We start from the raw sequence: 15,441 nt of genomic DNA, 5'->3' as shown, positions 1-15,441 counted from the left end.
CTCCCAAAATGTTGCTTAACCCAGGTCTTTGAGCTGCCTGCTGGAGAAAGGCAGGGGTGGAGGGCAGAGCAGCGTGTTCCACCCAGCTTCAGGGGACTATTAAAGCTGAAATAGCCCTGGTGAGCTTCTCCCTGTAATCCAGCAGCTGATGGATAAGGAAGAGTCCCTGAATGACCCCTCCAGGGTCACTGCAACTTGTGTAAAACCTGTGCTGTGGTCACCTCGAGAGTTCAAGGCTGTGCTGGGGCATCTCTCCTGCAGCTCCTGCTCATGTCCTCCTCATGGAATCAGTGAGGTTGGAAAAACCCTCTGAGACCATCGAGTCCAGCCTTGTCCTCAGCACTGCCAAGGCCACCGCTGGCCCATGGCCCCAAGTGCCACTTCCACGTGGTTTTTATATTCCTCCAGGGATGTGACTCCACCATGTCCCTGGGCAGCCCCTGCCAGGCCTGAGCACCCTTTCCATGCAGAAATTCCTCCTGATGTCCAACCCTGGCCCAGCCTGAGGCCATTTCCCCTTGGCCTGTCCCTGTTCCCTGGCTGTCCCCTCCTGTCAGGGACTTGTGCAGAGCCACAAGTTCCCCCCTGAGCCTCCTTTTCTCCAGGCTGAGCCCCTTCCCAGCTCCCTCAGCCCCTCCTGGGGCTCCATTCCCTTCCCAGCTCCCTCAGCCCCTCCTGGGGCTCCATTCCCTTCCCAGCTCCGTTCCCTTCCCAGCTCCAGCCCCTCCAGGTCTCTCCTGGCAGGAGGGGCCCAGAGCTGCCCCCATCACTGGAGGTGCCCCAGCAGTGCCAGCACAGGGGACGGGCACTGCCCAATCCAATCCCTTCTCAGCAGATCTTCCTTCCTACACCTGGTAACGTGGGGTATTTGTGGATTTGCTTTATTTTTCTCCTTCCTGCTGGTGGGTAGGACTGAACATGTCATAGCTTAGAGCTGCCTTTCCCTGGAGCCAGGTGCTGCCAGACTTGCCCATCTCATTTCTCACCCCTGCTTGTCCTGTGCTTTCTTTCAGACCATTTCAATTGTCTACATAGTGACAGCCTTTGTGGGAGTTGAGGCCTGGTATGCACCTTTCCTGTTTAATTTCTTATATAGAGACCTATTCACTGCAATGATTATTGGTAAGAAACTCCATGTTGAAGCCTGTCTTTTAAACTTCACCTTTTTCCCAAACCCCTGCTAATGACCTGCTAACACTGCTCTGTTTGCTGCCCCCGGGCTGTTGTTGAAGTGACTAATTGAGGGTGTTCTCACAGCCTGAAAACCTTTCCCAGGATTTCAAAACAGGGTTGTCTCCTGCAGAGTTATTTTGGAGAACTTAACTCTGCTCTGCCTGGGCTGACTTCACTCCAGACAAGCTTAGTTTGTCCTCAGTGAGAGCCTGGGGGTAAAACCAGTGTGGTAAACCCAGAGTTTCCAGGGGATAAAGCCCAATGTGCAGGGGGTGGTGGGACCTGGCTGTCAGTGGAGCCTCCCCAGCCTTGGGCTGGTTTGGAGGGGTCAGGACACTTTTGTTTTGCTGCTCTGGGGCTCCCCCTCACCCCAGAGCCCAAACACAGCGTGGGAGGGAGGTTGCAGCCATGGAGGTGGGTGGGAGCTCTGCTGTTTGGGGATCCTGCCCTCCATCCACCCACCTGAACATTACATCATTATAATAATAATTATAAAAAATTTGAAATAAAGGCCCAGCCTCACTCTCTGAGTGTGGTCAGTCAAAATAAGCCACTGCAAAGGGTAGAGCTGAGCTGATGTTGTTCAATGCCATTGCCTAAATCACAAGTTCTGCTCCGTTTATTTTCTGTTTCCCTTCAGGTGTTCTTTGTAATTGCTTAATTTTGAGTTAATTGGTGTGTTAAATGTACTTGCACTTTTATCAGGTAGATGTTCCCAGCTTTCCTTTGACAGCTGTGACTTGACATGAATAATGAATGTGCTTTTCCTATATGAGAAATTGAGCCCAGTTCCCACACGGGGGAGAGGAGCTGGGTTATTAAAGCAGGAATATTTCCAGCTCTGTTCACATACCTTCTGCTGGATAAACAGGGAAGGAGTTGTGCTGGAATATCATGGATAATGTTGATGGTTCTGATTTAGGTCAGGATTTTTCAGTTATTTGGGTGCTTTGTATCATTTATCCAGTTAAATGACAACTTTTTGGCAACGTGGCCACTGGAAATGTCTGCACACAGCCAGAGAAACAGCAAATTGTCTTTCTTGTGAAAACTTTTGTGCCCAGCCATGTCATTTGAGGAGTGTGCACTCCTGTGTCATTAGAGTTGTATTATAATTAAGCTTTGTCACTGTTTAAAAGCACAAAACCCGAGCTCCTTAATGCAGCCCTTTCAAATGGAAATGTCTTCAACTTACAGCAGACTTTAACTTTTAATTACTGCTCTTGGGCCAGACTTGAGAGCAGCTTCTTCCAAATGTGCTGAGCTATTCCTGGGGCACCAGGAGCTATTTTTGGTGCAGGGAATTTAAAGCAGAGCCCAGCCAGAGCCTCCTGTTCGGGGTGCATGGGGTGTCCCCTGTGCCCCGGGGCACTAACGTGGCACTTTTCTCTTCCAGCCTGTGCCCTCACTGTGACCCTGCCCATGAGCCTGTACAACTTCTACAAGTGAGTTTTGTAGAATCCCAGCAGGGTTTGGGTGGGAAGGGGGTGGAAAATTCATCCTGTGCCACCCCCTGCCATGGGCAGGGACAGCTCCCACTGTCCCAGGGTGCTTCAGGCTCTGTCCAGCCTGGCCTTGGGCACTGCCAGGGATCCAGGGGCAGCCACAGCTGCTCTGGGCACCCTGTGCCAGGGTCTCACCACCCGCACAACCAAGAATTCCTAATTCCCAACATCCCATCCATCTCTACCCTTTGTCAGTGGGAAATTATTCCCCCTTGTCCTATCACTCCAGTCCCTCTGCAGCTCCTGGAGCTCCTTCAGGTACTTACTGCAGGCAGCACCAGGGATTTCTCAGTCATTCCATGCATTTTCATTTCTTTGCTTGTGTTTCAGGGCCTATAAAAATAACACCTTGAAGCACCACTCAGTGTATGAAATCCTGCTGCCCCTGGTGTCCCCGGTGTTGCTGTTCCTGCTCTGCACCACCTGGATCTTCCTGTCCCCCACTGACATCCTGGAGGTTCAGCCCAGGCTCTTCTATTTCATGGTTGGAACAGCCTTTGCCAACATCTCTGTAAGAGCTTCTGCTTTATGCTTGAGGGACTGCAGAATTGGTTAAATTGAGTTTCCACATGTGCTGTGAGCAGCAAAGTGCTCATGGGAAAGGAGTTCCTGCCTCCTTTTGGGGATAAACTTAAAATGGGAGGGCTACATTTTTGGTCAAAATTTAATTTAGCTGCCTAGTGGTAGAATAATGGGAATGTTAAGGTTGGAGAAACCCTCTGAGACCACTGAGTCCAATTGTCCCCCAGCACTGCCAAGGTCACCCCTGCTCCAGGTGCCACATCCAGGGGGTTTTGAAACCCCTCTAGAGATGGGACTCCACCACTGCCCCTTGGGCCTTTTCCAATGTTTAACAACCCTTTCCATGGGGAAATTCCTCCTGATGTCCACCCTGAGCCTGCCCTGGCCCAGCCTGGGCCATTTCCCCTTATCCTGTCCCTGTTCCCTGGGAGCAGAGCCTGACCCCCCCTGGCTGTCCCCTCCTGTCAGGGACTTGTGCAGAGCCACAAGGTCCCCCCTGAGCCTCCTTTTCTCCAGGCTGAGCCCCTTCCCAGCTCCCTCAGCCCCTCCTGGGGCTCCATTCCCTTCCCAGCTCCCTCAGCCTCTCCTGGGGCTCCATTCCCTTCCCAGCTCCCTCAGCCCCTCCTGGGGCTCCATTCCCTTCCCAGCTCCAGCCCCTCCAGGTCTCTCCTGGGGCTCCATTCCCTTCCCAGCTCCCTCAGCCTCTCCTGGGGCTCCATTCCCTTCCCAGCTCCCTCAGCCTCTCCTGGGGCTCCATTCCCTTCCCAGCTCCCTCAGCCTCTCCTGGGGCTCCATTCCCTTCCCAGCTCCCTCAGCCTCTCCTGGGGCTCCATTCCCTTCCCAGCTCCGTTCCCTTCCCTGGACACGCTCCAGCCCCTCCAGGTCTCTCCTGGCAGGAGGGGCCCAGAGCTGCCCCCAGCACTGGAGGTGCCCCAGCAGTGCCAGCACAGGGGACAGTGTCACAGATCACACAAGTGACCATCCCCTCTGCTCTGGGGACAAACATCTGTTGCTCCCAGAGCCCACAGCAGGCTCAGGCTCTGTCCCTGTCCCCCCAGTGCCAGCTGATCGTGTGCCAGATGAGCAGCACACGGTGCCAGCCCCTCAACTGGATGCTGCTGCCCATCGCGGCCGTGCTGCTCCTGGTGGTGTCTGGGCTGGCTCCAGGCAGTGAAACGCTCCTGCTGTACCTGCTGACAGCCTTCCTCACCCTGGCACACATCCACTACGGAGTGGTCGTGGTAGGTGGCACCTCCTGGGGCTGGGCTGTGGCTGGGAGTGCTGCTGCTTGGGGCAGGGAGTGCTCTGTGTGAAACTGGGAATATGGCTGGGAATGGTTCTGTGAACCCTGTGGGATTTGGGGTGGATTCCTTGTGGGAGGCTTGGGGAGGTTGTATGGGATTGAAGGGGACTGCACAGGATGTGGCAAGGGCTGTCCTTCCTCTGGGGTGTGTCAGATGAGTGGGAAACCAAGCACAAAATCCAGGAATTTGGGTTGGGAGTGACCTCAGAGCCCATCCAGTGCCACCCCTGCCGTGGCAGGGACACATTCCACTGTCCCAGGGTGCTCCAACCCCAGTGTCCAACCTGGCCTGGGACACTGCCAGGGGTCCAGGGACAGCCACAGCTGCTCTGGGAATTCCATCCCAGCCCCTCCCCACCCTGCCAGGGCACAATTCCTCATTCCCAAGATCCCATCCAGCCCTGCTCTCTGGCACTGGGAGCCATTCCCTGGGTCCTGTCCCTCCATGCCTTGTCCCCAGTCCCCCTGCAGCCCTCCTGGAGCCCCTTCAGGCCCTGCAAGGGGCTCTGAATCTCCCACTGAGGTCTCCAAGGTGCTGAGAGAGCCAGGCTGCAGTGGGGATTTTCTGCTGGGGGAAGTGGGAGCACAGCAGCTCCAGGGCCTCCCTTCCTCCTGTCCATCTGTGCACAGATCCAGGGATTGGTTTCCTCCTCATGCTCTGAGTTTGGATTAACAGAACAAACTTGGAGAAGCCCATAGTCCCGCTGGGAAGCTGCTGAGGAAGGAGGACAAGGGGCCACGTGTCCCAGCTGAAGTGGGGACACCCTCCTTGGGAAGCCCCTTCCCCTGGGAGCCCCAGTTCCACCCCAGAGCCCGTGGAGTCGTGTCCCAGCTGTAATTACAGCCAAGGAGTAATAGCCAGGTTGCCTTGTCTTTCCAATTAGTGTAATGAGGCTTCTGGGCAAGAAGGATTTGAATTACTAAGAAGCTTAAATAAATTTGGTCTTGGAATCACAGCTGGAGATGGGGCTGAGCTGGTGGTGTAATCCTCCTGCCCATGCCCTCCTGGGAGATTCCCAGTGCTCTGCTCCTCTCTGCTCCCTCTTTCCCTCCCTCTGCCTTTCCAAGGGCCCATCTGTGCCAGCTCCTCTTCACTTTGAGCTGAAGAGCCTTTAAAGGCTTTGGGATTGGGGCTTAATCCCTGCTCTGAATTTGGGGAGAATGATTAGGATTAAAGCCTCTGCCCTGACTGTGTCAAGCTCAGCCTCCTTTTGCAGGAAGTAAATTATCCAGCTCTGACTTTGAATGGATTCAGGAATATTTTATAGAGATATCTGAGATGATCAAATGAATTTAAACAGAGTAATGAAGGAGGAGGGTAAAATCCTGCAGGTCTGGGCTCAGCATTCCCAACTCCTGCCCCTGTGGAGGGGAAAAGCAGAGGATGAGCACTGCTCCCAGATGTTGTTTGGGAAGGTTGGGAAGGGAGCAGGGCTGTTCCCTGAGGAAGCAGTGCCTGGGATAGGGATGAAGCTGGGCAGGGGTGGGCTGGGCACAGTGGCTGGCAGGGCCTTGGTGGGAACAAAGGTCTGGGGCTCTGCCTGCTCTGCTGCTCATGCCTGGGAGCCGGGGTAAACCCCCGGGATCCAGGATAACCCAATCCCGTGTCTGCCTTCCCCAGGTGAGCCAGCTGAGCAGGCACTTCAACATCCGGCCCTTCTCCCTACGCAAGCCCACTCCGGACTGACTGGGAGCAGAGGAGGAGAAAATCGGCCTGCGGGCTGCAGAAGGACTGTAAATACCTGCTGCAAATACCTGTAAATACTTCAGCCATCACCACAGATCAAACTATCCTCTGGACAGGGCCAAGGACACGCGGGATCCGCTGCAGCCGGGGCGGGGCCGGGCCGGGGCGGCTCCTGCTGCTCTTCCATCCCTGCAAGCTTCGGGTTTTGGGTGGAGCTGGAGGAGGAGGAGCCTTTCCAGGTCGCTGTTACTGTACCTTAGACCAGCTGAATGTTCCCAGAGAAGCCTCTGACTCCGGCCCTTGCTCAGGGAAAGCTGCTTGGGGATGCAAAGGCTTTACCTGAGCAAAGCACCTTGGCCTGACACCAAAAGCAACGCAGCTGATTCTTCCGAGGGCAGGGGGACATCCTGGTGGTGGGAGTAGTTCCTGGCTGTCCCCTGTGCTGCTGTCTGGGCAGCCCCTGTGCTGGGCTGGTACTTTGGGAGCAGATGGTGACAGTTCTCCCACATTCTGTCCTGCCTTCCTGCTTTTGGGCAAACACTTGCTAGTACCTTTGTTGTCTTTTTCTTTTTTTTTTTTAAGGGGAGGAAAAAAGACACTCAAAGCTTGTGGTTCAATCCTAAATGGGGGGCTTGGAAAATCAGGGCTCAGTTTCCCATAGGAGTGGGAATGTGGCTTCTGCACATTGTGTGGTACCTGGGACCACATTTGACACGTTCCTGAGTGTCCATGTGTGTTCCCAGTCTGGGAATGGGGTCTGGGGGTGAGACTACAGAGCCAAGCTCTCGCCATTCCTGCCATCATGGATTTGCTGTCATGGGTCGGCTCTATGGGTCCTTTCCTGCTGCCTGAGCCCCTTTTCCACAGCCAGGAACAGCCTGGCCCTTCCCAACTGCAATTCCTCCGCTGGGAGAAGCACCTGAAGCCCGGTGTTGATTGTGTGTGCACCTTCAGGGTGCTCCCAGGGGTGGGGAACCTTTCAGATCTCCCTCTCTTTGTCCCCAGCACCCGCGTGTCTCATCCAGGCATCTCTTCGTTTACTGTCCACTTGTCAGAGATGTGTTTGCGTTGATTCTATTTTTTAATTTGTTTTTATAATTGACTTCTTCGAGTGGGGTGGTGAAGACTGAATGCTGATTTTCTTTCCTGTTGGCTTGATTCAATGAAGACCTGTGCTTGAATGAAGAGTGTAGCTTAAACCCAGGCTCTGGAAAGGCTGCATCCGGAAGAGAACAAGCACAGCCAATCGTGCAGGTGGAACTACCATGGGAACAAATTCCTTCAGACACTGATTGTTGTGCAACGTGGGGCATCTGACAGCTTGGTCAGAGCAATTTCCTTCTGCAGGGGAAGCCTCTTCCTGCTCTGGGAAGCCTTCAACGTGTAACTGCTATTTAATGCTTTTTCTTTTGGAAATGGAATCACTGTCATGCCAAGACTGGAAGCCCTGAGGTTGAGCTCGTGAGTTCACGGGTTGCTTGGGCAGCCCCTGGTCAGCCCTTGGTCAGTCTTGGTCACCCCTGGTCAGCCCCTGGTCACAGTGCAGCCTGTGAGGAGCAAACTGGGCCCTTCCCAGGGCTGCCATCCCTCGTGGGAGGCTCTGGATCTCACGTGTCCCTGTGGCTGCAGCGGGGCTGGGAGAGGGGGCTGATGGTTTTTGGAGTTTATTTAATAAAGTAGCTTCCTCCAATCCATTTTACTGATGTTGTACAAAAAAAAAAAAAAAAACAAACCCTCCATGGATAAATGACTTGGGCTGCACCTGAGTTTTTGAATCCTGCTATTTAATGAAATAGAATTATGGAGATAAATTTAAATCCTGCTCGCACAGGAATTAGAGGGAATCTTCAGCTGGGACACAGCTTCCTGTGGGACTTGTTCAGATAGCAGAGCTGGGCTGGCAACACTGAAAAATGTGTATGTTGGATGATTTTCTGTCTAGTTTTGTGTTTGCCCAAGCAGGGAAGAACTGAGCTGTTCCCTCAGGCTTCCAGCTGAACTCTGGGCTCCCAAACCTGGCACTTGCCTTGTCCTGTCTCTTCCCATGGCCATCACTGGCCCCTGGGGACTGGGATGCTGCTGAGGCTGGGAGGAGTTGTCTGAGCTTAAGTCTTGGTGTATAGGAAGAACATCCCTCTCCAAAACTGGAACTGCTTCCTCTGCACAGGCTTTATCTTGGGGGAGTTCTGGCTCTTTGGTGCCTTAATTTATTGCACCTTGAAAGTAGAAAAAAATCTCCTTAAATCAGCACTGGGGTTTGGCCTGGCTTGTACCTGGTGGGGACAGGGATGGGGCAGAGCCCATCCCAGTGCCCAGGCAACTGCTGGGGAGGGGAGTTCTCCTTTGCTCTTAGAAATCCAGTGATTTTTGCCCCTGGATTCTGAGAGAGGAATAGAAAAAAAATAGAGACCAAACCTTGTGTGGCAGCTGAGAACCAGCCCTTCTATTGCCCACCATGGGTTTGGGTGTTAAGTATTAAAGTGTTCCTGGGTAACAGCCCCTGAGGGGGATGTTCTGTGCTGGTGGTCACTGGCTGGGCTCTGTCCTTCCCATGGGGTGTGCTCCTGGGGATGGGGAGGGCAGGCCCTGGCTCCTCAGCTCCTCCTGCCTGGTGCCCCAGAGCTGAGCTGTGTTGTCTCTTCTTCCAGGGAGAGGTTGCTCCAAGCCTGGAACCCTTCCAGGGATCCAGGGGCAGCCCCAGCTGCTCTGGGCACCCTGTGCCAGGGCCTGCCCACCCTGCCAGGGCACAATTCCTCATTCCCAATATCCCATCCAGCCCTGCCCTCTGGCAGTGGGAGCCATTCCCTGGGTCCTGTCCCTCCAGGCTCTCTCCAGCTCTCCTCTTGTTGGTCACAGCTGCCTCTCCTCATATCCCCCTGCCCCAAGGCTTTGCCAGAGCTGGGAGCAGTGCACTGGAAGTGGGAGCTCCCGAGGCTCTGGGAACATCTTTAAGCTCCTTAAACAGAGCTGGCCTGGTGTCACCTTCTGGCCTGTCAAGGATCTGCAGCTGGCAGTCAGACAGAGCTGGTTTGATCCAGTGAGGGCCCTGAACTCTTCCCTGAGAGCATCCATGCCTATTTCTGACAGAGCTGGAAAGTCCTTAGGGAAGAGGTGCTTTTGGGAAACCAGCCTTGGCTCCTCCTGGTTTTACCCACCTCTACCTGTGAGCTGTGTCAAAGCAGTGGCTGAGGTGACACAGAGGCTGCTCTTGGTGGGACAAGGACAGGACAAGGGGAAATGGCCTCAAGCTGTGCCAGGGGAGGTTCAGGTTGGATATTGGGAACAATTCCTTCATGGAAAGGGCTGTCCATCCCTGGCACAGCTGTGGAGGGATTTAAAAGCCCTGTGGATGTGGCACTTGGGGACATGGGACAGCACTTTGGCCTTGGTTGTGCTGGGAATGGCTGGACTTGATGGGCTCAGAGGGCTTTTCCAACCCCAGTGATTCCATGGTGACAATGGGAGCTATGCTGACCTCTTTGCTTGTGGAAAAGACCCTCTGGCCCATCCAGGTGTGGTCAGACCTGGCTGGAGAAGTCCCCAGACTGATCTCCAAGGAAGTGGCTGGGTCATCCATCCCTGCCCCAGGAGCAGAAGTTTTTGGGGTAATTTGCCTCAGCCCACAGCACCCACAGAGCCCATTTGGTCAGAGCTGGTTGGAGACCTCAAAATCTGCCCCCATCCCTCCCTGCCAGCAGGGACACGCTCCTGCTCCTGTCCCTTGGGCTGAAGGGGACACTGTGCTGGCAGTGGCCCCCAGTGAGGTGCTGTGATCCCAGGGGCCCCGATGGCTTTCCCAGAGTCCAGAGTCTGGGGGTTCAGGTACTGCAGTGGGTGTGAATTCCAGTCTGTTCAATGCTACTGCTGAAATATTTATTGTGTTTAAGCCAAACAGAAAACTAATAAAGTTCAGTAAAGAATAAAATTTTCCACACCTTTTACTGGTGTTTGTCTTTTTTTTCTGCTGAACGTGGTGAAGAGGAAAAGGTGGAGCGGGGAATGGGCTGGAGGGCAGTGAGCAGAGATGGATTCAGCAAGTGGCAGAGTGATTTGGGTGGGAAGGGATGCTCAGGGCCAGCTCATTCCATGGGCAGGGACACCTTCCACTGTCCTAGGCTGCTCCCAGCTCTGTCCAACCTGGCCTGGGCACTGCCAGGGATCCAGGGGTGGCCCCCGCTGCTCTGGGCACCCTGTGCCAGCCCCTGCCCACCCTCACAGGGAACAATTCACAAGATCCCATCCAGCCCTGCCCTCTGCAGTGGGAGCCATTCCCTGGCTCCTGTCCCTCCATCCTTGTCCCCAGTCCCTCTGCAGCTCTCCTGGAGCCCCTTCAGGCCCTGCCAGGGGCTCTGAGCTCTCCCTGGATCCTTCTCCCGTCCAGGTGAGCACCCCCAGCTCTCCCAGCCTGGCTCCAGAGCAGAGGGGCTCCAGTTCTCAGAACACATCTGCAGGATGTGAGGGAACAGCCAGGCTGGGGAGCAGCAGAAGGGACACAGGTGACAGCAGTGACAGGGTGTGAAGGTCCCAAGAGCAGCAGAGCAGGCTGCAGGCTGGGGGCCAGTGAAGCACAGACAACTCTTCAACTAATTAAAGTTGAAAAGAAGTAATAAATAGTGATAAATAGTATTATTATTAGTTATTAATTAATAGTATTATTAGTAATAAAAGAAATAATACATTGTATTTATTACAGTGCTGGATGCATGTGGAATCGTTTCCAAACCCATGCATGAGGAGTTGCAGACTCCTGCTCTCTCTACAGAAAAGGTTTTACACATCCAAGGTGTTTCTAAGGATGCATAATACATAATCATTATGCTTTGTAATATAATTAGCTGAATATCCATTATGGCTGTGCAATTGTCCTCTTTAATTGGGTCAGTGGGCTTCTGGGGAGGAAGTAAGACATCTTCCTCATGGTAAACTCTTCACCCTTTTCAAGTTGGCAGGGCTTCTTGACTTGCTGCTCCAAACCTCCTCTCATTCTTAGAAGCCAGTGGTACTTATGGCTCCTGCACACTTGGAATGCTTCACCTGTCATTCCCAACCTTGTTTCCGTTATCCCCACCTGGTATTGACTGATTTCCTTGTTAAGCTCTAATCACAGTATATGATTTTTACTAATTATATTTCTAATTTAACCCCTTGACTCAGCCAGCCCTGAGCAGAGCCCAGGAGCCCTGCGGCCTCTCCCGTGCCCTGGGCCGTGCGCTTCCCCCCGGGATAAAGCCTAGGTGTATTTAAACCATGCCTCCTCCTTCCTCATCCTCTCCACGGCTTCCCCTAAGCGGATTGCTGCGGTAGGTGTAATGGAATTAAGGGATTGCGACTGACAATAGGTTTCGGCAGCGCACCGGGCGCCGGCAGCGCGGGCTGCTCCCACCTTCCCAGGTCTGCTCCCACCCTCTCGGGGCTGCTCCCACTCTCCCGGGGATGCTCCCACCCTCTCAGGAATGCTTCCACCTTCCCGAGGCTGCTCCCACGTTCCCGAGGCTGCTTCCATCTTCATGGGGCTGCTCCCACCTTCCCAGGGCTGCTCGCACTCTCCCAGGACATCTCCCAACCTCCTGCGGCTGCTCCCACCTTCCCGAGGCTGCTCCCACGTTCCCGAGGCTGCTCCCATCTTGCTGGGGCTGCTCCCACTCTCCCGGGGTTGCTCCCTCCTTCCCGAGGCTGCTCCCACCTTCCCAGACCAGCTCCCACCTTCCTGGGAATGCTCCCACCTTCCCGAGGCTGCTCCCACCCTCTCAAGAATCTCCCATTCTCTCGGGAACGCTCCTACCCTGTCGGGAAAGCTCCCACTTTCATGGGGCTGCTCCCACCCTCCCAGGACATCTCCCAACCTCCTGAGATTGCTCCCACCCTCTTGGGGATGCTCACACCTTCCCGGGGATGCTTCCACCTTCCCAAGGCTGTTCCCACCTTCATGGGGCTACTCACACCCTTCTGGGACTGCTCCCACCTTCCCGGGGCTGCTCTCACCCTCTCAGAAATGCTCCCACCTTCTCAGGGCTGCTTTCACCTTCTCGGGATTGCTCCCACCTATCCGAGGCTCCTCCCACCTTCCCAGGAATGCTCCCACCTTCTCGGGATTGCTCCCATTCTTCCCGGGGCTGCTCCCACTCTCTCAGGAATGCTCCCACTTTCCGGGGGTTGGTCCCACCTTTCCAGGGCTGTTTCCACCTTCATGGAGCTACTCACACCCTCCTGGGACTGCTCCTACCTTCCCGAGGCTGCTCCCATCTTCATAGGGCAGCTCCCACCCTCTCGGGAATGCTCCCACTCTCTCAGGATTGCTACCATTCTTCCCGGAGCTGCTCTCACCCTTCCGGAGCTGCTCCCATCTTCCCAGGACAGCTCCCACCCTCCCAGGGGCTGTTCCCACCTTCCCGGGGCTGCTCCCACCTTCCCGGGGATGCTCCCACCCTCCTGGTGACAGCCCTAGGGCTGCAGGAGCACTGCAGGATTCCTGCTGTAGGAATCGAGGTACCCGAAGATGAGGGACGGATTCCAGCCCTGCCTGCGCAGGGATGTTTGCAGCTCTGGGAGAGGCAGGAGGGCGATCCTGTGTTAGCACCTCCTGACTGTCACTGAATCATCAATTGATACAATGGGTGGGGTGAAAAGGGAGCTGAAAGCTCATCTCATCCCACCCCTGCACGGGCAGGGACACCTTCCACCATCCCAGGGGGCTCCAAGCCCTGTCCAATCTGGCCTTGGATGCTCCATAAGGTCCAGTGGCTACAGGTAAGAATCAGGGGAAGGCCATTGTGAAAAACACCAATCACTTGTTTTTAACATTTTAAAAGTTTAATAGTTATAAAATGGTTATAAAATAGTAATAAAATTAGAGTAATAAAAATTTGGACAATTATGATTAGGACAATAGGAGACAATAAAAACAAAGAGCTATGGTCAGCCCTGGTACCTTCTTCTGGGCAAAATAAGCCAGAAAAAGGACATCCATTAACAGAGGATACCTTAAAAACAATAACCTGTTGCATATTCATACATCTCATACATGATGCATAAGTTCCATTCAAACAAAGGATTCTGTCTGGTCAGTGTCAACTTCTTCCTCTTAATTCTAACTGCATCTTCAGGGCTGAGCAAGGGAGGAAGAAGTTTGTTTCTTCTGATAATGGAGCAATAAATTCTTTTTCTCTGAAAGACTTAGGTGTTTGCAGCTGCTATCTCAGTGAGAGTACCTCATTCCTCTCTTTAAAAAATATCTTACATGGCATAGTTTCTATTTTAACATTATAACTTAAAACTACATTTAACACACTACTGAAAAAAATTAATACAGCGTAACTTTCTAACATAACACATATAATACTAATTTGATTATTTGCAAAATGCCAATCATAAAATACACACTTTTCACACTGGGCACAGTGACCATGAATTGACTGAAGTTTTCAATTCTCCATGAAATAAGGAGAAGCTTTAACAAAACCTTGAACTTCAACAAAACCCTCAACTTCCAGGGGATGGGCTTTGTCTTGTTTAGGATACTGATTCAGAAAGTCCCTTGGGAAATAATCTTTAATTGAGGAGTGGGGGCTCAAAAGCCTACCACAAAGGCTACAACACCTCAGTCCTTGAGGAGCAGAAAAAGGCTAGGAGAAACCTCCCTCCAAGGCTGGGTGAGAACAGCTTCCCCCCCCGTGGGCCTCTGCAGGGACACGTTAATATTTCAAGTTTCATTGGTTCTCCCAGTTGTTCCAGCCCAGCCCAGCCCAGCCCCCCATTCACCCTATATGTATATCCCCTAGAATCTTCTCCCCTTTCTCAATCCCTATTGGCCCCAGTTTGCTGCAGTGCTCCTCCCCATCATCTCATTGGTTCTTCTATTTGCTGCCCCTCCCCTGCACCATTTTTCCCTGTTTCCATTGGCCCTTCTCCATCAGATCCACCCCCTTTCCCCCATATTTAGCCCTCTGCCCTCGGCTCTTCTGGGTCTTTTCTGGACCCGCTTCAAAGTGGTCGACAGCCCTTGGTTCTCCAAACAGAGACTTGTCCTTCATCTTTCTTTCTTAGCTCCTTTTAACAGGTGTGCTCCAGACCCTGAAAACACCAATTGCTCTCCGGGACTTGTTGTAGTGTGACACCTCAGAAGGGTTCAGGAGGGCTGGATGTGCTTTAAGAAGGAAAACTTCAAGGCACAGGAGCTGCTCATCAAAAGATGAGCAAGAGGGGGAGGAGACCAGCCTGGCTGAACATGGAGCTTGGAACTCAGGAGAACTGTTTCAGAAGAAGGGACAGAGAGCATGGGAAGAGTGCAAGAATCTTCTTAGGTCATGCAGAGAGAAAATTTAAAAGGCGAAAGATCAGCCTGGGCACTGCTGGGAAAGGTAATGTGAAAAGTCCATATTATATGGTTGGCTCTTTGCAGATATTATGTTGTAATAATTGATGTTACTGTATTGACCTTTTTTAAATAGTGTGGTAAATATAGTTTCAGGTTATAACATAATGTTAAAACAGAAATTATGCATTGTGAGATATGTTTTTAAACTAACTATAAGATAAAGAAATTCTTCACACAGAGATAACAGCAACAAAACACCTAAATCACCAATAGAAGAATTATTGCCTCCTTATTGGAAAAGACAAACTTTCTTACACCTCCTCGTTTCTGAGGCGCCAATAGGATTAAGGAGGAGAAGTTGACAATAACCAGAGAAGACCCTTTGTTTAAAAAGAATTTATGCATAATGTGTGACATATGAATATGCAACAGGCTATTGCTTTTAAGGGTTATTCCTTTGTTAATGAGTGGGCTTTTGGGGTTTAATTGCCCAGGAAGCATCCAGATGTCCATATTTGATCTTTATTGTCCTAAGTCTGATTGTGAAATTCTTATTGCTCCAATTTTAATTACTGTTTTTGTAACCATTTTATTTCTATTAAACTTTTAAAACTTTAAAACAAGTGATTAGCGTTTTTCGCAGTAACAAGGAGCAATTTTATAAATATATCAACAACTAAACGAGAGCCAAGGAAAATTTCCATCCTTTTTTTTGGGACGCAGAAGGGATCATTCTCACCAAAGAAGAGGAAAAGGGTGAGGTACTTAATGCCTTTTTTGCCTCAGTCTTTAATATTAAGACCAACAATCCTGTAATGGGTCTCTGAGCAGGCAGCAAGGGATGGGGAGCAGAACAGATCCCCTGTAATCCAGAAGGAGGCAATTGGTGACCTGCTGAGACACTTAAAAGTCTACAGGGCTGGATCAAATTCATCCC

The 15,441-nt window shown here is 52.3% G+C and overlaps 1 protein-coding gene across 2 annotated transcripts in view; it reads left to right on the top strand.

The window, feature by feature from the left end:
- The window catches only part of SELENOI (selenoprotein I), a 29,816-nt gene extending 19,685 nt beyond the window's left edge, over positions 1-10,131 (top strand). Inside the window, exons 6-10 of one of the 2 annotated variants that reach the window (XM_063153244.1) lie at positions 1,014-1,122; positions 2,570-2,618; positions 3,009-3,189; positions 4,259-4,441; positions 6,125-10,131. In XM_063153244.1, the coding sequence (XP_063009314.1) occupies positions 1,014-1,122; positions 2,570-2,618; positions 3,009-3,189; positions 4,259-4,441; positions 6,125-6,241 (639 nt within the window). In that variant the 3' untranslated portion in view covers positions 6,242-10,131. The remainder of the gene's footprint in view (positions 1-1,013; positions 1,123-2,569; positions 2,619-3,008; positions 3,190-4,258; positions 4,442-6,124) is intronic. The other variant, XM_063153243.1, reaches the window with a different exon arrangement.
- The last annotated feature ends 5,310 nt before the right edge of the window (positions 10,132-15,441 follow it).

Source organism: Melospiza melodia, chromosome 3, assembly GCF_035770615.1.
Source record: "Melospiza melodia melodia isolate bMelMel2 chromosome 3, bMelMel2.pri, whole genome shotgun sequence".
Lineage (NCBI taxonomy): Eukaryota > Metazoa > Chordata > Aves > Passeriformes > Passerellidae > Melospiza > Melospiza melodia.
This window is presented reverse-complemented; position numbering and strand designations above follow the sequence as displayed.